The sequence below is a fragment of the Labrus mixtus genome, chromosome 14 (assembly GCF_963584025.1).
Source record: "Labrus mixtus chromosome 14, fLabMix1.1, whole genome shotgun sequence".
NCBI classification, from domain to species: Eukaryota; Metazoa; Chordata; class Actinopteri; order Labriformes; family Labridae; genus Labrus; species Labrus mixtus.
This window is the reverse complement of record NC_083625.1, coordinates 21,812,825-21,835,322: the sequence shown is the minus strand read 5'-3', so window position 1 is coordinate 21,835,322 and position 22,498 is coordinate 21,812,825. Positions and strand designations below refer to the sequence as shown.

Below are 22,498 nucleotides of genomic sequence, written 5' to 3'. Positions count from 1 at the left end.
CCACACCAATATGCCACACCCTGAACACCCTTACTTCTCTATAGGCAAATGATGCCACTGTGAGTAAACTGGAGAAACAGGTTTCATAGCAATAGCTGCTGTTGTGAGTTCATGTAATGACTGTGTTTTGCCTTCATTATGGCTGGTATGTTTGGATATGTCCTATTAACTTTTTATTGTGCTATGACTGTTTGGTATACAGATGGCTGTTGGAAATGCTGTACGCCGCTATCTTTTAACTGTGGTGTCTGTCCTTTTAACATTGACCTTTCTTTTCATAAGATAAGATAAAACTTTATTGATCCTGTTGGGCCACGCAGGCTTAGGACAGTCTGTGCCTTTGAGTTGTTTACTGAGATCACAAAGAGGCCTTTAAAGGACTCTTTATCCCAGAATCCCCTGCGTTACTTCACACCTACGTGTGACGTAAAGGGGGGGACCGGGACCTGAGGTAAACCCACAGGCAGCTCCAGTCTTTAAAAGCAATCACCAGGCATTGCTTCCTTCTCTTCAAGTGTGGTCTGCCGACACCAGAGGATACCCTCTCCAACAAGATGGACTCCAGCATTCGAGACAAAGCCTTTCCCCCTCTTGGCTTACATAGGTTAAACTCCAGAGCTGAGGTTGCTCAGTATAGGTAGCTCTTCACATGCTGAATTCAAGCATCAGAGGATTCAGCTGACTACCTCCACGGCATATTTTTAGGAGTTTTGGGCGCAATCAGATGCTATCAGGTTCGAGCAAAAAGAAGAGTTTCTTTCCTTTGATTTTTCGTAAGACGTCATTGAACGCAACTGGACAGGAGCGCTGAAGGAAGCCCACTGATCCCTGAATCCACAAGGACACATAAAGAACTCGGCTCCTGCAACTAGAAGACCCTATAGAGCAGCGCTCTGGTCGAAGATCTGAATCCCGCTACCCTCCTCCTACATCTGCCACGAAGGAAACCTGCCTGAATCTGATGATTCAACATTCAACAGAGTGACGATCTAACCAACTTTGTAACGATCACCAGGAGTTACCCCAAGTAAGATCTTTGGTCTGGGCAGAAATAGTTTCAGAAATAGTTATGTTTCTTTTATAACCACTGATAATTATGCATCATTGTTGACGAGACGTCACATTCTGTTTATTATCTGTTGTAAGCTGCTGCATTTGTTTTATTGTAATGAACCACTGTGTTCGCCTATGTATGTAATGCTATGCTAGTTTACCTTCAGTCAACGGCTTTCACAATCAGAAAGACCAGTGTACCCGCCGTTGAATCAAAGTCCGGCCACTGGCTTTCTGGTGTTTAAGTAACAGTTACTGAACTCAGCTCAGAGTGCTCACACTATTTCAAAAGGTAGCCACACGGCTTGCTTTGTTGTCCACCATTTTGTCCACATGTGACGAAGTCACATGGTGCATTGTCTCTCTCCACCATCTTGTTTTCTCTCTCTCTCTCTCTCTCTCTCTCTCTCTCTCTCTCTCTCTCCTACACACACACACACACACACACACACACACACACACACACACACATTTACACCTCATTCACAAGTTTTGCTTGATAATGTTTGTTGCTTAGATTAGTTTATGATAGTTATTTGTTTGATTAAGTTCATTGATTTTGGATTGATGTTGCTTTGTTTAAATAAATTCTGTTATAATTTTAAGAGAGCAGTTGTTTGTGATTACTGGTGTATTTGCATTGTGATATAAGCTGGGTGCGAAGGCTTTGTGTACGGATTTCACGCCTTCAATTTATTAAATATAGTTATTAATTATTAATAATATTAGTAATTAAATAACTAATCTGAGACTGATTTGAGTGATATTTTGGTTATATTTCCCTGAGTACAGGGTGGTGCCCCAAAACGAGATTAAACATAGTTTGATGATATTTTATTTATATTATTAATAATTAGAAATAATGATTAAAGAATATAACCAAAGTTGACTTGATACAACCCCAACAATCCCCCATTGGGGGAAATTTAGTTGTTTCCAACAGGAATAAAATCAGCATAAATAGCAAAAAGTAAAAAAACAAAACATGTTTACATTAATTAAATACAGGATTTATTAATCCTAGTTATTAATATTAATTTAATAGCCAAATATGACCACATAAAACCCCCACCACAATTGTTGACCGCATATGAGCTCTGCAAAACCCCACCATAATTGGTGGGTTTGCAAAACCCCAACACTCACCACACAGCAGCCTTTACCATCAGTATGTCAATGTTTGTGAATGTGTATGAATGGACGAGTTAATACTGATGAACTCTTTACACAACAGCCTCAACCATCAGTGTGTGAATGTGTAGGTGTAAAAATGCTTTGTCGTCAGAAGTCTAGAAAAGAAAATGATACAATCTAAAGTCTATTTACCATTAGCCCCGGCCCAAGAAGTAAGAAATCGAGGTGTTATATTGGTTCTGTTTTTAATTCAAAGCCCCGTGTACGCTCCATCAGAAAAACAGCATTTTATCATTTAAAGAGGCCATTTGTGTCCCTGAGCAACACAGACAGACTACTGCAAATGCAGCAGCTCGAGTGCTGACAAAGACCGGAAGGAGAGCTCACATTACGTCACTTCTAAAATCCTGACACTGGCTGCCTGCGAGTTTTCTTGTTGATTTAAAAATGATTTCATTACTTTATGACCTGGACTACATCTAAGAGATGCTTTTAGATTATGAACCAGGACGGCCCCTCAGATCCTCTGGCTCCTCTCTTTTGGCTAAAAGGAAGACAGCTGTGTTCTGCTGTCACGCTCTGAGACCCTGGAACAGTTTGCAGGAGGATTTGAGAGGAGCTGGATTTATTAGACTCAAAATATATTTAATCATTCTGGCTTTTACTTAGGATTTTATAATGCCATTATCGTAATGTTTTATTTATCTTTTATTATTGAACTGCCTCCAAGCCTGTTAATGTGTGACTCAAAATGTAACACTAAATCAAAAGTCAGACTCATCATGTTATTGCCGTATTGTATGACAGAATTGTTTTAGCGGCTAAATGAAGTCTTGACTGTGATGAAACCGATCCGTATATCTTCCAGCTCTGACTCAATATTTATCATTACTGTCTTGCAAACTGCACATCACTCTGTTGATCAGCGCTGTCGAGGAAAACAAACTTGATTCAAACTGGAGATGGACAAAGTAGGCCGATGGTTTCAAAGTCAGTTTGAGCTCCATGTCAGGGCCGCTCGGTGGATCTATGTAGCGTGGACAGAAAATGTTCAGGTTCTGATCGTGCAGAGAGAAAGATCAAAATGTGTTTGAACAACATACAAGATAAAACTCAACAAAAATGAGAGTGTTCACATGGACTGGAGTGTCCTGGTTTAGATTGTTTTTTTTAAGTTTCCTGTTTTTGTGTTTGTTCACGTAAACATGTTTCTCAGATTACTAAATGTTCACCTGCATGAATAAGTAGCAGTCATCATAAAGCAGGATACGAGTATTTTTCATGTATACAGGGAGATGAAGAATCCGGTTTCCCTGAGTGCAGGTTAACACTACAACCTGAAGATGACCAGAACCAGAAGGAAGACTCAGAACAGGGGGACTCGAGTCCATGTGAACACACTCAATCACACAGTGCCTGAGAAGCTCAGAGCCATCCGTTCAATGCAGAGGTGTGAATGTGGCGATAATGTATGCCTCACCTGTTACACACAGCTGGCGGTGAACTGCACGTATTTGTAGGTGCGTGGACACGGATCTCCTCCCATCTCTTTGTTGTCCACGTAGATGTAACACAGGGTCTTATGGTCACACCTGAAAGAGATGAAAAATGTTCTTCCATTGGTTTCAATCCAACATTTTCAGCGTCCTGAAGTTGCTCTGTAAACATCTTAAACCTTAATTCCACTTCAGCCAGTTAGGATATTACCACATTAAATTAAGTATTTTTTTCCTGTTTGTTTTGCCCAACTGTTCAGCAGCGATAGCAAGATCAGCAAAGACAAATGACGCACAGCTTTGTCCACAGGGGGGCGACATACTATTTATTAAACATACTATTTTTTGAAAATCATAATTTAGGGTACATTTTAATATTACGTTTTTATACATATATAAAATGAGTGGAGATGTTCACAGACTACAGCAGGCTGTGAGATGACGTTCCTATTATTAAATTAGCTGCAGACACGTTGAGATTGAACGGAGTAAAATTGACCGTTTGACTCAATCAGGTGTGTTCTCGACTCGGTCCGTACGGATCACGGATCAACTGTGTGCTGTTGCACTAAAAGTAAAAAGATGCGTGTGGTGGCTGGCGCTCCAGTGTGTGTGTGTGTGTGTGTGTGTGTGTGTGTGTGTGTGTGTGTGTGTGTGTGTGTGCGCGCGTGAGTGAGTGAGTGTTTGTGCAGCAATGTTGGTGTGTCTCAGCGTGCCCCGTGATGCACACAGTCATGACAGCAGAGAGAGGGGCAGGGAAAAGAAGCAGAAGCTTCATCAAACACCTGCCTGCACTCTTGTGAATAAATTAAAAATGTAGTTAAAACAGGTCGGAAATATACTTGGGATGAGGATTCACTTCAGTGTCTTTAGCGGTAGGCGTGGTTAGTAGGAGGAGACGCAGGGTCAGTACTGACGACACACCTGAGGGGGGTGTGGTGGCTCTGTCTCTGTAACCTTCATTAGCAGCACCTGCGGAGGAGCCGGCGGAGGAAATTGGTTTCGAGTCGAAGAGACGCCGCGAGGATGCAGACACCTGAGAGACTGAATCTGAAGTAACGTTTGTTTTTGTTTCAACACTTCACGGGTGCTTTTTACACGTGAACTAATCTGATATGAAAGAGAGGGCTGGCGGAGGAGATCGTACCCCAAGTGGCTTCGTGGTCCGAGTGAGCTGGTCGCGGCACGTAAGAGGATCTTTGGGGTGAGTCACCTGCATGCAACCCTCAAACAGACAGGACAGTTGCACACACATTCAGATAAGGCAGGATACACATTCACGTTTATGCAACATGTAAGGAGAGGCATTTAGGTTATGGGCTCACTGGCCTTAGCATAGGCGCTAGGATAGCATTTAGCTGTGGGGCTGTGTGTAGCCGTAACACTAACAATTTATTCAGCATTTTTCCTGTCATTACAACTAATGTTGTCAGGAGGTGCGACCAGGTAAAACAGTAATTCAAAGCAGTAAAAAAAGGTTAAAGTGAACAAACAGTTGATCATGTGGGCGGCAATAGCTCAGTCTGTAGGGACTTGGGTTGGGGATCAGAGGGTCGCCGGCTCAAGTCCCGGCACGGACCAAGTCCAGAAATTGCTCTGGTAGCTGGAGAGGTGCCAGGCCACTTCCTGAGCACTGCCGAGGTGCCCCTGAGCAAGGCACCCAACCCCACCACCAGCTCAGGAGCGCCCACTGTGGGCAGCCCCCTCACCCTGAGACCTCTCCATTAGTGCATGTCCATAGGATCCTGTTTGTGCATGTGTGTGTATTTCAGCCTATGTTTGTGTAGCATGTTAACTAGACAGAGTGTAAAAACAAATTTCCCCTCGCGGGATCAATAAAGTATAAATTATGATGTAAATATCTATTGTACCTTATTAGTTCATTTGTAGCCTACATTTGTAGCATTATTTTTCTGACTTTAAATCAGATACTAAAGTCTCATTGCCAATAGAATGCAATAATCCTAAACTATTGTAAATACAAAACACACGGTTACCTCTTCTACATAATGTTGTAATACAGCACATGCATAGCTTTATGTTATTATGAAGAGTGCTCATTTTACAAACAGGCAGACTCGAGAAGAAAAAAAGAAAAGAAGGGACGCGCAGTCGAGTCCGCCTCTGCACATTGGAGAACAACACAGGGGGCATGAGTCTGACTCGAGTCAAGTCATGTGACTCGAGTCCCCCACCCCTGTTAAGAACATGAAGGAAAAATAGGACTAGGATCAACAAGAACTAGAACCTCATTGACAACCACTGAAAACTCATCATGGAACCCCAAAACCTCATTAGAGACTTCTGCACTACCGCATCTAGCACCTTTAGAACCTCCTTGTCAAGAACCTTATCCAGGACAACTCACACAAGGACAAACAAGGACTCATAGAACCACCGTAGGAAGCACCTGAAGATGATCAAGGATCACCAGGACTGCATCAAGAACCTACACTAACCTTAAAGGAAGAATAAGCGATTTTTCACACATAAATGTAGCAGAAATCAAGTATATCCTCTGAAAATAACTCTGTGAGTCATGATCTACAATGAGTGTGACATCGAGCATTCCGAGCCGTAGCTACACTTTGTTTACATCGCCGGGACGGCTCATCACCTTGCGTATAAAAGTTGTTTAATTGAGGGACTAGAGAAAAGAAGAATAACATACTGTACTCACTGCTTAATTGAATGTCACGTAAGCGTTTTTAGATCACGGACATTTTGTGTAAATTTACATGCAGTGTGAAGATAGGAACATAATAAAGATCGCTAGCATTAGCATGCTAACACAACAATACAGCGCGAGTTGTTATGGTTTCATGCTGGTGCTCAAGGGGCGACATCTGCTGGATCAAAAAGTTGCATATTCTGCCTTTAAAGCATAGATTAACATTTGACATATTTCTTTGCTGATCCTTACAAATTACAGAAAGCTCTCTATCTTGGATCCTTGACATCACATAAAGGAACAATCCAACCTCCTTCCTGATCTCTTCAGATCAAGAACTACAAGAGATCTTGTCTTTGTCTTTCCAGAGCCCTCATTGAGAAGCACCACAATCAAACAACTTTTCGCAAAGAGTTAAAACAATAAATTGTGTCTTACATATTACGCAGGATTGCAGTGACATCCCGCCTGCAGTTGGTGTTTTGATTTTTCCTGTATATGTTGTAGGTCCAACACATGCGTTCATTCTGACGCCCATAGACAGCCGACTCTATTTGGATCCTTTGCCCATCAGCTACAGAGAGAAACAGAGGAGCGACCATCAAACAGAGACCGACTGGGAGAGAAACCATGCTGCATGGGAGGGAGACTTACGGCATGCAAACTGGCCCAATCTTCCCTCGCAGATCACACTTTCAAACTTAGAGGAAACACTCGGTGTGTTCTGAGGAGGAGGTGGTTTGAAGAGGAATGGGAATCTTGAGTGAAACGCTGATCCTCTGCAGAGACACATTCTGGGTCTGAAGCTGATAAAAAAGCGTAGCCTGAATCGGATTTTAACCCTAAAATCATTCGTATTCGGCATCTTTGGTTTGTTGCCAAAAGAAACATTTGGTTTCTTGCTGGAGGAAACAATTTTTTTGGTTTTTAATTGACACTTTGAAATATTGCTGATAGGGAACCTCGGTTGTTTGTTTAAGCCTCGCAGTTTGTTGTTGCTGATGGGAACTTTTGGGTTTCTGCTGAAAGGACACTTAGATTTTTCCCTGGCTGGTACTTTTGGGTTGTTGCTTATTGGACATTTTGTTCTCTTTCTGACTGGAACTTTTTGGCTGTCCGAGAGACTACTTGGTTTATTGCTGATGGGACGTTTGTTTTGTTTTTTCACAGGAACTTTTAGGTTTTTGCTGAAAGGACACTTTGGTTTTGTCCTGGCAGGTACTTTAAGACCATTTGGTTTACGGCTGATGGTAACTAATGGGTTGTTGCTCATAGGACATTTTGTTTTCTCTCTGACTTTTGGGTTGGTCCTTAAACCACACCTTGGTTTGATGCTGATGGTTAATGTCCGCTTGTTGCTGACGGGATATTTTGAGGTTTTCTTGATGGGATATAATGAGAGTTTAGGTTTGTTGCTGCTAGCAACTGTGGGCTTTTTGCTGATGGTACATTTGGTCTTTTTCTTAACAGGAACCTTTTGTTTGTTGCTGTAAAGACACTTTGATTTTTTCCTGGCAGGTACTTCAGAGTTTTTGCCAAAGAGACTTGTTGTTTTCTTGCTGATGGCACACTTTGTTTGTTTTCTGATGGGAACTTTTGAAATGTTTGGCTTCTTGTTACATGGCGCTCTCCGAGAGTATCTGAAGGGAGACTTTAGTTTTTTGATTTTTGGTACTTTCAGGTTGTTGTTGGTGGAAATAATCGAGTTAAGTTTCAAGCGACACTTTGTTTTGTCACCTATGGAGAAGTTTAGTTTGTTGCTGGTTGAAACTGTTGGTTTGTTCCTGTTGGGAACTTTCTGTTTGCTGATGAAGGGAAGCTTTGATTTGTTGCCAAAGGGACACTTTGGGTTTTGTCTGATTGGAGCGAGTAGGTTGTTGGTGAAGGAAAGTCTTGGTTGCCTGTAGATGGGAGGTGCTGGTTTGGTTTCTCCACTGTTGTGAGTAAAAGAAAAAAAGTGAGTGTTAATGTTTTTATTGGCCTCACACTCATTTTATTTCTCTTCATCTTGGGGACATGAATATCCATACCCAGAGTATTTTTTATACAAAGGAACTAAAAAATCATATCTCTTTTATTGTGTCATGTTACTTTACCTCTATTATAACATTTAAATCAAAGTGATACACACAATTCATTTGATCCCAGACCTACACCTAGACCAGTGTCAGGACTGTAACCCCTCACTTTGTTTATCACTTCCTGTTGACTTTTTACCTCAAACCACACAAACAAGAATACAGGACAATGTTGACCTTTCAGTGCAGCACCCTGACTTCAAATCAGATGTTAGAGGTGGAGTCAGCAGTAATGTTTGTAAACCTTCAAACTGGGCCCCTCCTCTTGGGCTCATCGCCCACAGAAGCTCACCCTCACTGCAGGACATAATGTGTATGTTTACTGCTTGTAGCTACACTGCAAGCTAGCACAAGCTAACCACCGGTGTTTGTCACCTGCCTGTCCAACAGGAAGTAGACCAACTCCACGTCCACGGGTAAAAGCCAACACAAGGTTCACCCTCGTTTTAAAACAAGCTTTATCCGCTTGGTGTTTCTCCTCACTCTGATTATATTTTCTCTTCTTTGCTGCTACGTCCACGTCCGTCATATTCACAGTTTCAAATGGCGTCCAATCACTGAATTGTATCCTCTCCTAAACTCCCCTGCTGCGCTGTCATTGGCTGGAGGAAACACACCAGCTCCGCCCAGAAATGTCCCGAGTCAACCAAAACAAACCAGAACAGTAAAATCCAGTCAGAGGACAGAGTCTCTGCAGACACAGTCACCACCACACATGTATGGAGGCCCAGAAGGGACGATGGAGGAGCTTCACTTTAGGAGAAGTCTGTATTTTATTTTGTAGGAACAAGCTGCTGACTCTGTCTTTAACGTAATGTAAACAAGAACACATGGATGATGATGGTAAATTTTCAGAAACATAAGCAGCAGATTGTCTTACCCTGTGTTCTCCTCTGATGGTAAAGATGATCGGGGGGATGTTTTACAACTGGATTCACCTGCAGGGCACATCAACAACCACTCTCTTTATCGAAAGCATCGCATTTTATTTCCATCAATTCTGGGTCGATACTTGAAATATAATGTTTCTGTTCTTGATATGGAGAGACTGTGGACTGCACGGCCACTTTGACTTTAATGTCTACATGCCTGGAGAAGTTGGCATGTCACTAGTTCGTATTTGTAAAGACTTCAGATCCTGATGTATGTACTTTAAAGTTCAAAACTCACCAGTTACAGAAAGCAGGACGAGAACAACAGCTAGACCTGAAAGAGAAAGAGAGAGATGGGTTCCCATAGATATCTTCTAAACATGTCAACACAGCAGCTATTTTCCTCAGACAGCATGCTCAGGGCATGTGTGGTTAAAATACATATTTTCACTCTTTAGCTTCACCTAAACAACAGCTAACCAATGCTACCAATAAACATCATTCTATGTTACAGTAACATTTACACTAAATGAAGGATGGGAAAGGCATTAAGGGTTTATTATAGAGACAGGACAGGCGATAGAGTCAGAAATCAGGGAGAGTGGGGAATTACAAGCCACAGGTCGGATTGGAAACCGGGCTGCTGGCTTAAGAGGACTACAGCATGTGCACTAACCACTAGGCTCCCGGGGCCCCTCCTGAAAAAGGCATTAATAGCTGAAGTCAGCTAACCTTTCCATTCAACCAGTACTGCCCTCTGGAATCAACTCCAACGATCCATCAGATCTGCAGAATCTTTGGAAAGTCTCACAAAGCCTTCTGTGCACAGACAAACCTTCTCCTCTTGTCTTTAGTCTGTTTCTGTTTTTGCCCGATCTGACGATCAGGTGTATTTATGTATGTTCTTGTCACAGTACCTGTTCCTTGACTCCAGTTTGCATGAGGTGTGTATTTTGTACTTGCTTATGGCAAGAAAACATCTTGTTCACAAACAACAGTGTTGACAGCCACTCACAAAGTTACATTTTGACCATCTACTGAGAGTTGGTGGTAACTGCGCCACATTACTTATAACTTGGATTCCACAGGATCTGTGTGAGCAGCATTCTTCTGAATGCACTCGCATTACCCCACTGGGTCCGATTCCGAAATGCAAGTGCACAGGAGAACTATAAGATCACAGGAGAACTACAAGATCACAGGAGAACTACAAGATCACGTGGGACTAAAGAGAAAAATGTACAAACAACATGTTGCTTTGTCTTTGGATGATTTGTTGTTTTGACGCCATGTTGATAATGTGATAGAAAATACGATTGTCAGTCTGTATATTGTGTTTTTATTTTACGGCCCATGATCTGTAACTCTTAAAACAGGAATAACAGACATAATTTTTTCATTTTAGATTCATTATGATCATTAACTCTCAGCGTTCTCAGAGACACTTAAAGAAGTCTTCAAGATGTCTAAAATCTAAGATGCAGAAAAGCATCAAGTGAACATTTGAGCACCCACATCCTACAGCGAACACACAGGTGATGTAAAGCCAATCCAAAAGTAAAGACTCCTCGCCTCAGGGTCACTGACCCGTTCTCAGCTGCAGATTTAGAAATCACAGACTGCACCTGTCCAAAAACAGACCATGCCAGACCCCAAACTCAGGTCTGTTTCTGAATGAGCAGTCAGGTTGCTATCTTCCTCTTTCACTCAGAGGTCTGTCTCTTTACGGATCGTTTCTGTAATGTTTGCTAAATAACATCCTGAGCATTACCTGTCAGACAGACGGACTCACAGGGCAGCAGGTTCCCCTTCAAACGGATCATCTCTGGTCTGCACGTCGACTCCACGCTGGGGTTTGTCCCTCTCATCACATTGGAGTTCCCACAGCTGCCGTGACCGCTTCAGTGTTGTGTGTGTCAAGAGTTTGGTTGATTAAATATGACAGGACAAACACGTTGTGAACACGACTGTTTGACTTAACCTCATGACTGCAGGGGAGAAGACGTGAACATTGACAGCAGCAGGAATGAGGTCTTTAAATGGCTGCAGAAAAACATAATGGGAATAAAGGCGCTTCCATTGACTTTCAAACTACAGAATAAAGAAACGACGGGCGGGTGACATTTCATCTGAGGACTGGAAGACATGTTCTGGACAGACAGACAGGCAGGCAGACAGACGGAACGATATCAAACAGGTAAATAATTAAGTACTAATTAAATCTCTGCTAAGCTGTTTGGTCTGGACTCATTCACAGAACATAAACTGACTTTGAAATGCACAGATGTTTCGATTGCGCATTTTAGGTGTTCAGATGTGGCAGGGTGCGATCAGAATCAAAGATCAGGAGTGTGTGTGTTGTGTTGTAGCGCCTCTCCCTCAGGCTTCTCTCAACATGGAGGTGCACACACACTCCAGGCTGTTAAATGATTAAACAAAGACAGCTAACACCTGACTGACACAGGAGGTGTGTTTCACAGCTGACAGGTGAGCTGAAGAGTTGGTGTGATGACAGGTTTACAGAACTTTAAACATTTGAATTGTTATATCACATATTTTCAAAGTAAAAAACAAACAAGTATTAACCCACAGGGCTGAAACTAAAGCTAACACTTACATTTTAAAAGCCTGCAGTTCCTCCAGCCTCCACTAGAGTCTGTCTCCTGCAGTGAGTCAGTCATCATAGAGCCCCATGTTAAATACTCGTCCATTAGTCACACCTTTTTAAAGACGAAAGACGTAGATTAAACGTCCATGATATTTTCATGGACTGTGTATGTTTTGTTTCGTTTCACAAAGTGTGAGGGAGGCGTGGATTTTTGTGTATTGATGATTTTTATTCAGCAAGTTTTTCACAAAACGTTTAAAGTCAGCCAGTACTGTAACTTCATGAAGAGGTGTCTGATTGACTTCATTTAACTGTTGTACCACATTAATTATTTTCTTTGTTCCGTCAGAGGCTCTCAGTCCAGAGTGTAGATGTTCTCCTGGACTGGCCGTCTCATCCGGATCTCATAGATGATGTGAGGTGGCTCTTCAGACGAGAAACTGAAAAGGATAGTTCACAAAAGTTCCACAATGCATCCTGCAGCCAAACCATCAGCCACTTCAAATTGGAGGTAATGAATGAAAGGACTTAAAGGCGCTCACCAGTCGGCCTTCAGGGCTCTGTTGTAGATTCCACCTGCAGAAAAACACAAGGGCTACATCAGAAAGTCACTCAAATAAAGACCACTTTAGTGGAATACTGTCATCACAGTCAGCTGGGAAACTTCGACAAATACTCTGCTTTATATCGTCTTCATAGAGGACATGCTGCCTGGAGGATGAGGAGAGAAGACGATATAAAGCAGAGTATTTGTCGAAGAGAGAGAGAGAGAGACAGATAGAGAGAGAGAGAGAGCGAGAATGTACGTTTGAAGGCCAGAAAGAGGAAAACTCCGGCCACGATGGACATCACAGTGAGGGAGAGAGAGAGGACGGGAACATTGATCTGAAGAGAGAGAGAGGGCAGAGAATCCTCCCCCTGAGAGAGAGAGAGAGAGAGAGAGGTTAGACTTCTTTAATATCAAACCCAATGCTTCACATGGAGGTGATCAGAGAGAGAGAGAGACGTCTGCTGTAAGTCTCACAGCTCTGGTTGGCGGTAACTCACGGTGATGGTGTCGGAGCGCAGCAGGGTGGAGTTCTTCCTCAGCAGGTCGAGCTGAGACGACAGCAGGGATCTCCAGTTTACTACAACCGGACAAACGACCCAGATATTAAAGTCTGAAGCAGTCCTTCAGGATCACCTGTGCACCGATCAACATGTAGGTAGATTTCTGGTGGTCTCACCTGTGGAGGACGACGGCTCTGTTACTTGATTCGTTGTTGGTGTCGTGGTAGTCGTTGGAGGAGAACTGGTGACCAGAGCTGTGCAGGAACACAACAGACGAAAGTTAGTCACAGGATCAGAGATGTTTGGTACATAGGTGATACACAGGTAAACAAATCCAGTAAGAAGAGGAGAAAGACCAGGTTAGACAAACTGCTGATAATCGACACGGGGCAAAGAGTGGATCACCTTTCACCACTCGCAGGTTCATGATGGATTTCTTGTCGTTGAAGATCCCGTCGATGTCCACCCTGCAGCAGTACGGCCCGCTGTCCGTCCGCCTCACATTCACGATGTCAAGATCCATCTGTCCGTCAAGGACGTCCCCGGTCAGCCTGTACCGGTCCTCCACCTGTAGCAGGGAGGTGTCAGAGCCTTTGAGTTTGATCTCTCTTTCAATCAAATCTAAACCATCCGACAGTTTATGGGAAACGGATCAGGATTCTCCAGGACTTATCCACATCAATTTAAGTTTGATCTAATCTCTATTTACAAATAATGAATATTAATCTGAATCTGTAAGCGATCTGATTTTAAATGTTCTGATCTGTGTTTAAATCAAACCTCAAACTACGTTTAAAAGACCGAACTAGCAGTTTGAGAATAAAGAGGATTGTTTGATCTTGATATAGTTGAGCCCACCGACTGTAAATATTAATGAAGCCTGAGTGACGTCACCCATCTGTTCCTGCAGGGGGCGCTGGAGTCCCATCAATGGCGGTCTCCATCCATCCATTTTCTTCCGCTTATCCGAGGTCGGGTCGCGGTGGTAGCAGGTCAACCCAGACTTCCCTCTCCCCAGCCACGTTTTCCAGCTCTTCCTGGGGGATTCCGAGGCGTTCCCAGGTTAGACGGGATCTATAATCCCTCCAGCGCATTCTGGGTCTGCCCCGAGGTCTCCTCCCAGTTGGTCGTGCCAGGAAAACCTCTAAAGGGAGGCGTCCAGGAGGCATCTTTAACAGATGCCCAAACCACCTCAACTGGCTCCTTTCGATGCAGAGAGCAGCAGCTCTACTCCGAGCTCCCCCGACTGTCTGAGCTCCTCACCCTATCTCTAAGGCTGAGCCCAGCCACCCTCCGGAGGAAGCTCATTTTGGCCGCTTGTATCCGCGATCTCATTCTTTCGGTCACTACCCATAGCTCATGACCATAGGTGAGTGTTGGAATGTAGATCGACCGGTAAATCGAGAGCTTTGACTTCAGGCTCAGCTCCCTCTTCGCCACAACGGTCCGGCACAATGCCTGCATTACTGCTGATGCCGAGCCAATCCGTCTGTCAATCTCACGTTCCATCCTACCCTCACTTGTGAACAAGACCCTGAGATACTTGAACTCCTCCACTTGGGGCAAAGACTCACTCCCCACCCAGAGAGAGCAATCCACCTTTTTCCGGCAGAGAACCATGGCCTCGGACATGGAGGTGCTAACCCTCATCCCAGCCGCTTCGCACTCGGTTGCAAACCGTCCCAATGCCTGCTGGAGGTCCCAGCTTGAGGAAGCCAACAAAACCACGTCATCTGCAAAAAGCAGAGACAAGATTTTGAGATCCCCAAACTGGAAACCCTCCTCCCCTCGGCTGCTCCTTGAGATCCTGTCCATGAAGATCACAAACAGGACCGGTGACAAGGGGCAACCCTGGCGGAGGCCTGGCGGAGGCCTGCGAGGGTAAAGAGCTGGTCCACATTGTTCCTCCTGTATCTGAGGTTCGACAATTGGCCGGAGCCTCCTTTCCAGCACCCTAGAGTAAGCTTTCCCCGGAAGGCCGATAATTGGAGCACACCCTCCGGTCCCCCTTTTTGAAAACGGGAACCACCACACCGGTCTGCCACTCCAGAGGCACTGTCCCAGCTTTCCACGCGACATTGAAAAGGCATGTCAGCCAAGACAGCCCAACAATGGTTCATGGTTTATGTGAAGGATAGTATTCAATGTAATGAATTAACTTGGTCAAATTGTGAGTTGGAATGTATTGGCTTGAATATCACTTTGTCACCACAAATGTCTTTTGTCCTGATTGTAATTTACCGCCCACCCTCTGCAAATAATGCATTTTATGAAAAGTTCCAAAACATGCTTGTAGAGTGCAATTTTAAAAAAGAGGTGATAATAATGGGCGATTTTAATGTTAATTGGGATGATAAGGCTACTAGAAAGAACCTCAAACAAATAACTGATGGTTTAGATCTCTCACAGCTGATCAACGGTCCAACAAGAATAACCCAATCCACCAGAACTCAGATTGACTTGGTATTTAGTAACAGACCTGAGAGAATTACTAAATCTCTCAATATGATCACTGGGATATCTGACCACAATCTTATTCTGGTGATCAGAAAATTAACAAAAACTTAATCTAAAGAGATTTAGCCCCTCAATTGCCAAAGAGAATGAATCTCTCAGAATTCCTAAGAACAAGCACAAATGTTTTAAAAACACTATAAATAGCGTCAATTGGAATGATTTGCTCTTAGGAAAAAACTTGCAGGAGGGCAGCCAAATATTCTCAAGTAAAGTGCATAGTGTCATCACAGAATTTTCTCGTAAGTTTAAGTATAGGAATAAAAAGAACAGTCTTCCCTGGATAAATGCAGATATTTTTAAACTGATGAAAGAGCGAGATCTGGCACTGAAAATGGCCATTAAGACCAGATTGTTCCACGACAAATTTCATTTTGCCATGTTAAGAAATAAGGTGATAACAGGGTTGAGGAAGGCTAGGGCTGTTTTTTTTATGACAATAATTAATGGGCGAGGGGAAATTCTAAATTAAGTAAATATACTTTATTATTTATAAATAATAAAAAGCTCCTGGGTCAACAAACCAAAGCAGGAAAACAAATTGAACTTAGCTTGAATGGAAACCTGACTAAGGACCCAGCTGAAGTAGCTGGAGCTCTTAATCGATACTTTGTCGATTCTGTAGCAACTATTGCACAGAGCTTCTCTGCTAAACAGGTTAATCTGTGCTTGGCAAACAAAACAGAGCCAGCTTTCCATTTTATAAATGTTAGTGAATCAAAGATCACAGAAATTATTAGATCCCTCAAGCCATCAAAAGCAAAATATGATTTTGGGATGGATACAACAATGGTTAAGGATCTTGGTGCAGCATTAGCCAAACCCATCACCAAAATCATTAATCTCTCAATATCAATGAATTCCCAAGGGTGTGGAAATCTGCTGTTATTTCACCAATTTACAAATCTGGTGATCCCCATTCACCCTGCAATTATAGGCCCATCAGCATTCTTCCTATTAATGTCTAAAGTTGCAGAGAAATGGGCAGCTGAGCAAATTGTACATCACCTGAACAACAGCTCTTATCACCTGCATCCAATGCAGTTTGGATTCAGACCCAACCACTCAACAGAGACAGCTAATTGCTTCTTCATTGAAAAAATCAAATCACTGCTAGATAACCGTGGCATTGTTGGTGCTGTCTTTCTGGATCTCAGAAAAGCATTTGACACTGTAAATCACAGGGTTCTTCTATCTAAGTTATCCACCTTTAATTTATCTGCTGATGCACTTAAATGGGTAGAATCATATCTCTCCAACCGCTCTCAAAGTGTGCGAATACTTAATTATCAATCTGACGCCCTCTGCTTGTCCACGGGCATTCCGCAGGGATCTATACTGGGCCCACTTTTATTCTGCTTGTATGTAAATGACCTGCCATCTGTGTGTCCTGAGGTTAACATTCAAATGTATGCTGACGATACAGTTTTGTATGTGTATGGTTTAACAAAAGCAGAAGTTGCTTCAAAACTAACAACCGCAATGGTCAAAATTACAGCATGGCTTAATCAGTGCTGTCTCCAACTTAACGTGTCTAAAACTGTTGGTATGTTCTTCACTAAAACAAATGACTCAAACCAGATATCCGATCCAGATATACTTGTCAGGAGAAAAACTACAGATTGTAAAAGAATTCAAATACCTTGGCATTATACTTGACTCCAACCTGAACTTTAAAGCACATGTAAAAAAAAGTCTGTAAACAAATTAAATGTAATCTTGCCAACTTCAGATTTATCAGAAACTCCATGTCCACTGAAGCAGCCAAGATGTACATGCATTCAATGATTTTCTCATATATGACCTACTGTTTGACAAACTGGTCTCAGGCAAGTCACGCCACATTGAAACCACTACAGTCTTTGTATAAACAGACAATAAAAGTTTTAGACAAAAAACTAAAGCAATTCCACCACTGTTCAATCCTCAAAAAACACAACCTCCTGAGCTGGGAGAACATGATTAAACACAAAAATGCATGCCTCCTTTATAAAATCACACATGGTTTGGCCCCTCCCCCACTCAGAGAGTTTGTAAGCATACGAACAAACACACATCACTTCACGAGGGGTGTCTCAAGAGGCGACTGCATTATTCCTCTAAGGAAGTGTGTTTTTAGTCAGTCTGCCTTTTCTGTTACAGCCTCACGTGAATGGAACAACATCCCAACAGTTATCAGAGAGAGCAACACATATCGTTCATTTGGTTCAAATCTGAAACAGTGGTTATTTGATAACCACATCTGCCAACACTAAACCTGTTCCGCTCGCTGCTGCCCCCTTGTGTCTGGTTGTTGATGAATGTGTCCTGTTTTATAAATGAATGTGGCCTGCGTGTTGGTTGTCTGTTGAGGTGAGCTTCAGGTATAGCTCACTCAATGTTTTTTATGTGGCCTTGTGTAATTTGTAATTTGTACGTGTTTTATATAGTGTTACATGTTGTCTTGTTGTGTGCATGTTACAGTTACTTTAGTAGGTTTTTGGATACGTGCTTTTACTAATGTTTTTGTAGCTTTTAGCAATGTTTGAATTTGTTTTGTTTTTTTAGGGAGACTTTTATAAAATCTGGCCAGGGACAACAGATGAAAATTAGCCTTTTGGCTAACTCTGGCATATTTACTGAAATGTTTATTAATATGCAATGTCCCTGTAAAATAAAAATAAATAAATGTCCAGAGCCTTTAGCATCTCAGGGCAAATCTCATCCACAACTGGCGCCTTGCCACTGAGGAGCTTTCTAACTGCCTCAGTGACCTCTGCAAAGGCTAGTGGTAAGGCTTCCCCTGGATCTTCAGACTCTGCCTCCTCTTCAGAGGACGTTTTGTCTGAGTTCAGGAGTTCCTCAAAGTATTCTTTCCACCGCCCAACAATGTCCCCAGTTCGGGTCAGCAGTTCTCCACCCCTGCTGATAACAGCCTGGGGCAAACCCTGCTTTCCCTTCCTGAGCTGTCGGACGGTTTGCCAGAACCTCCTTGAGACCAACCGAAAGTCCTTCTCCAAAGCCTCCCCGAACTCCTCCCACACCCGGGTCTTTGCTTCCGCAACCACTGAAGCCACAGCCCTCCGAGCCACCCGATACCTGTCAGCTGCTTCCAGAGACCCCTGGGCTAACCAAGCCCGAAAGGCCTCCTTCTTCAGCCTGACGGCTTACTTCACCACTGGTGTCCACCAGCGGGTTCTAAGGTTGCCGCCATGACAGGCACCGATGGTCTTCTGGCCGTAACTCCTAGCCGCAGCTTCTACAATGGCGGTCTCCATACTGGAAATGCTGTCTCAGCCTAACTTTCAGTCAAACTAATGACAGGCGGAGACCTGGAGCCTAGGCTGGTTTTAAACCTCCTGATAAACCGTTACACTGCGCCCGCCTGTCAATCAGGTCAGCTACACGCCTTATTGTGAATAACTCTTATCCTTCATCAAATCAAAACGGATGAGTCATCAAAACATTCACCCCCCCGTACAGTGTGTGCTGATCGAGACATGAGCTAATCAGACCTATTTTTTTTTTTTAACCAGGCTGTAAACATGTTAATCTCTGCTGTAAAAACAGGCTTTTTTGAATGGGTGTGTGTGTGACTTCCTGTGCTTCTGCAGCCAGCCTCTAGTGGACACTCGAGGAACTGCAGGATTTTACACTTCAGGATCAGTGTCATTTTTCAACACCAACGCTGCTTTGTTTCTTCTCCCTCTTTTTCTGTAAAACCATATTTAATTGTCTTATCCTGACCTTGGAGATGACGCCGTTCTCGTCCGTCTGCACCAGGATGTTGCTGCACCAGAAGGTCCCGCAACCCCGACCCCAACACACCCGACTCAGACCGAAACGCTTCACGGAGTACTGACAGGACAGAGAAGCCACGCCCCCCTCCGTCACTTTAAAAGAGGAAACTGAGGACACGTGAAGACCTGCAGCACGGACAAACACACACAAACCAAACACTCAGGTTATTAATGAAGACAACGATCAGAATCCAGAGTTTAAAGGTAAACAAAGAGGAGAACAGGAAACATAATGCAGCAGGTTCATTAGAGCACTTATATCGTAGAGGTGGCGTGCAGACAGTCTATGGTCGTGCAGCGATCACAGGGAATAAATGTCACCACCCCCTCCCACTCGCTCCAGGTGAATTCTCCTGATTATATCCTGCTGTGTTCTCACATCAGCTCACTCTGACTTTCTGCTGAATAAATACGAGGAGGCTGGAGGAGAAACTCCGGGTGAAGAGAGAAACATTCAGCTGTTTGTGTTCACACATGACGCTCAGCCTGAACACTTCAGGAAGTTTTCTGCAGGTGTGACTATTACCCCCAATTCACACATACTCCATGCGCGCCGCGGTCCGTCAGCGCCACGTACTACATTGTACTTAGCTGCCACTCTAGTCAATCATTGTGCTCACACAGGGCGCGCTGCGGTCTGTCTCCGGCGCGTGTCACCAACGGCACTACGCTCTGCTCCGTTTCAAATACGCAGCGAGTCTATGTTCGCCAGAGTACGCTGCAGGCACGCATCAAACTGGACAGAATATGACAGCCCGGACAGGAAGTCAGACAAGGAAACGCACAGAGCATCCGGTCAATTTCAAAATAAAACACAATATACGGACTCGTGATCGTATTTTTCATCATTTTATCAACATTACGTCAAAACAGGCTCCGAATGAACAACAATGCATCCTCAGAAAGACAAAGCAACATGTTGTTTGCATGTTTTTCTCTTTATTCCCGCAGGATCTTGTAGTTCTCCTGTGATGTGTCATGGGTGCACTCCGCTGCGTTGACGTCCCAGAAACGGATCCAGTGTGAATGGGTGCGAGCCGTCCGACAGAGCAAAACCGTGGCGCTGACGGACCACGGCGCGCATGGAGTATGTGTGAATTGGGGGTTAGTGTGGGCTGAGGAGAGACATTATGATTTAACAATTTCTGAATCAATTAATCAACAAATTAATTTATACATAAAATGTCACAGCATGAAATGTGGAGACATAGAAACAAACATCTGATCTGCACTCGTCCATGTTGGTATATAAATCCTAAATCAGTGGTTCTCTATGGTGGTACGCGGGCTCCCTGTGGTGGTATGCAAAGAAATCTCCAAAAACCTGTTCAGCATAAAACAACATTTTTTTATTTTTGTCGTGCTCCTACCTTATCTGTCTTGTATCTATTGAGTTGTATTCATATCAAATATGTTTTCCCCTCTAAATTAATTTAGTTTTTGCAACAAACAACTTTAATCTGCTCAATTTATGCTCGCACACAGACATAAACAACAGGAGTGCGCCTCGCGTTTTGAAAAGTTCCACTCGATATTCCGTTATAGTTCAGTACTGAAACAACAGCAAGCAGCTGTAGGCCTACATCAACAGATATTCTGTTATTTATTGGAGTTCAGCACACAATCGGCAGCAAGCAGCTGTACATTTTTAAAACGGAGCCAGAAGGAGCTTCAGTTGTGATGCATGTACGGACAGTCGCTCACCCTCTCTATCTCTCTCTCTTGCTCTGAAGCTGATGTGATTCTGCTCTCTTTTGCTGTCTTAACACTCCGTCGGAGTCGAGAGGGATTTTTTTTTTTAAAAAGGCAGTTTTGCTATGTTGAACGCAGAGACTTATAATAAAGCGGCTCTGGTTGCACGGAGCCTGCACTCTCACGCGCTCCCTCTCGCTCTCTCAGGCACGCAGCAATTTTATGAATAAATTAAAAATTAAATAAGAACAGGTCGGAAACCTACTTGGGCCCAGGTATCGTCTTTGTGTGGGAAACACTGGAGACTAAATATTCTCAAACAGGTTGTTGGTATAAAGTTGTCATTTTTATTGTGCTGCACTTTTTTTTTGATTTGGGCAAATGTCAGAGTTGTGTGGAGTTTAAGTGTCAGTTCTAGCGCTAACCCTTAGTAGTCCTATAGTGTGGCTGCCAACAGTCAATAATAAATAACCTCCTGCGTAAAATGTGTGTTGCAATAGGTCTACAGTGTATTTTAACATCTACCATAATGGTGGTACTTGGAGAGAAAAATATTTTCGGAGGTGGTATGCAGTCTAAAAAGTTTGAGAACCACTGTCCTAAATGCATCTTTAGACGCCACCTGTAACGTTCTCATCACAGCTTGACTGTGATTTCACCACGAGTGATCAGTTTAAACAGCGGAGTACAGTCAGCTCTGTTTTAACATCGGTTCTGTGCATCACTCAGGTCACTCCTGATAAAACATCCTAGATATCTGACCCCCTGCTGAGGGCTCGATCAGAAATGAAGAAAGAAGGAAAATGTTGCTTTTCATTGTCTTTGCCTTTTACCATCATGACGACACTCTTTTTACTGTTAAACTTAAGGTCACACTGCACACCTTAACTCGAGCACATTCTTAGAAGTTGTAGTCCAGCACGGTAAGGGACAGGATTCTGTTGATGTGATTCTCGTAAAAATAAAACAAAACTTGTTTGATACCACGGCATCAAATACAGACGTCTCTGTACTTTTTGATACAATTACTCAAATAAAAGCTCGAACAGTAAATCATGCTGAATGCCCGAGTCCTAACAATGTAATGATAAGACACATAAAGAACATTTTTCTACTTCAGTATTTTTTACAGTGTACGACTGGAGCTTTAACTGTAAAAAACAATCTGAGCACTTCCCGTGTTGTTGTGATGTCATCAGTCTGTGCTGTGATGTCATCAGTCTGATTCTCACCTGACAGGACAAGGATGATGAAGGTCTGAAGCGTGCAACAGCAGTGAGGCGAGACCACGTCCATCCTGTGAGTGCATGTGTGCGTGTGTGTTTCTTGTCCCATTTGAGACGATGACACAGTGTGACTCTGCAGGGGGAGGGGCCACACACTCACACACAGTGTGTTTGTGTGTCTGTACAATGAAGACTTCATTGATTCTCATGTTGTGAACGTCGGCGGTCTTCATGAAACATTCATCGGGTGAAAAGTGAGAAAATCTTCAGATTCTGACTGTTGAAGGAATTTATTCACAAGCAGTGAATTCATTATTTACGATCT

At 43.2% G+C, this 22,498-nt stretch overlaps 2 protein-coding genes across 3 annotated transcripts; both read right to left on the bottom strand.

Annotated features, from left to right (window-relative positions):
• Window positions 1–3,021: 3,021 nt before the first annotated feature.
• On the bottom strand, window positions 3,022–11,224 carry LOC132988422 (uncharacterized). The gene is made up of 7 exons (XM_061055817.1): window positions 11,076–11,224; window positions 9,603–9,638; window positions 9,313–9,370; window positions 7,009–8,288; window positions 6,793–6,928; window positions 3,668–3,779; window positions 3,022–3,214 (listed from the first exon to the last, which is right to left on the bottom strand). The coding sequence occupies exons 1-6, from the start codon at window positions 11,170–11,172 to the stop codon at window positions 3,671–3,673; spliced, it is 1,716 nt and encodes a 571-aa protein (XP_060911800.1). The 5' UTR covers window positions 11,173–11,224; the 3' UTR covers window positions 3,022–3,214; window positions 3,668–3,670.
• A 902-nt stretch (window positions 11,225–12,126) lies between these two features.
• Window positions 12,127–22,306, bottom strand: timd4 (T cell immunoglobulin and mucin domain containing 4). Of its 2 annotated transcripts, none has more exons than XM_061055815.1 (8): window positions 22,180–22,306; window positions 19,203–19,381; window positions 13,368–13,530; window positions 13,139–13,216; window positions 12,960–13,039; window positions 12,719–12,830; window positions 12,455–12,488; window positions 12,127–12,352 (listed from the first exon to the last, which is right to left on the bottom strand). In XM_061055815.1, exons 1-8 carry the CDS (start codon window positions 22,280–22,282, stop codon window positions 12,268–12,270), a joined length of 834 nt encoding a protein of 277 aa, XP_060911798.1. In that variant the 5' UTR covers window positions 22,283–22,306; the 3' UTR covers window positions 12,127–12,267. The 2 variants fall into 2 exon arrangements, with proteins under 2 accessions (XP_060911798.1, XP_060911799.1); XM_061055816.1 differs by having other exon boundaries at window positions 12,210–12,352; window positions 12,455–12,507.
• Window positions 22,307–22,498: the final 192 nt, after the last annotated feature.

Coding starts and splice junctions, on each gene's coding strand:
- LOC132988422 (XM_061055817.1), bottom strand. CDS start 11,172: ATGAGAGGGACAAACCCCAGCGTGGAGTCGACGTGCAGACCAGAGATG. Junction 9,371..9,602: donor CGTCCTGCTTTCTGTAACTG/GTGAGTTTTGAA, acceptor TGTGCCCTGCAG/GTGAATCCAGTTGTAAAACA. Junction 3,780..6,792: donor ACTGCAATCCTGCGTAATAT/GTAAGACACAAT, acceptor CATCTCTTTCAG/GTGTGACCATAAGACCCTGT.
- timd4 (XM_061055815.1), bottom strand. CDS start 22,282: ATGGGACAAGAAACACACACGCACACATGCACTCACAGGATGGACGTG. Junction 13,531..19,202: donor AGAACGGCGTCATCTCCAAG/GTCAGGATAAGA, acceptor TCCCTGCTACAG/GTGGAGGACCGGTACAGGCT. Junction 12,353..12,454: donor AGAGCCCTGAAGGCCGACTG/GTGAGCGCCTTT, acceptor TATCCTTTTCAG/TTTCTCGTCTGAAGAGCCAC.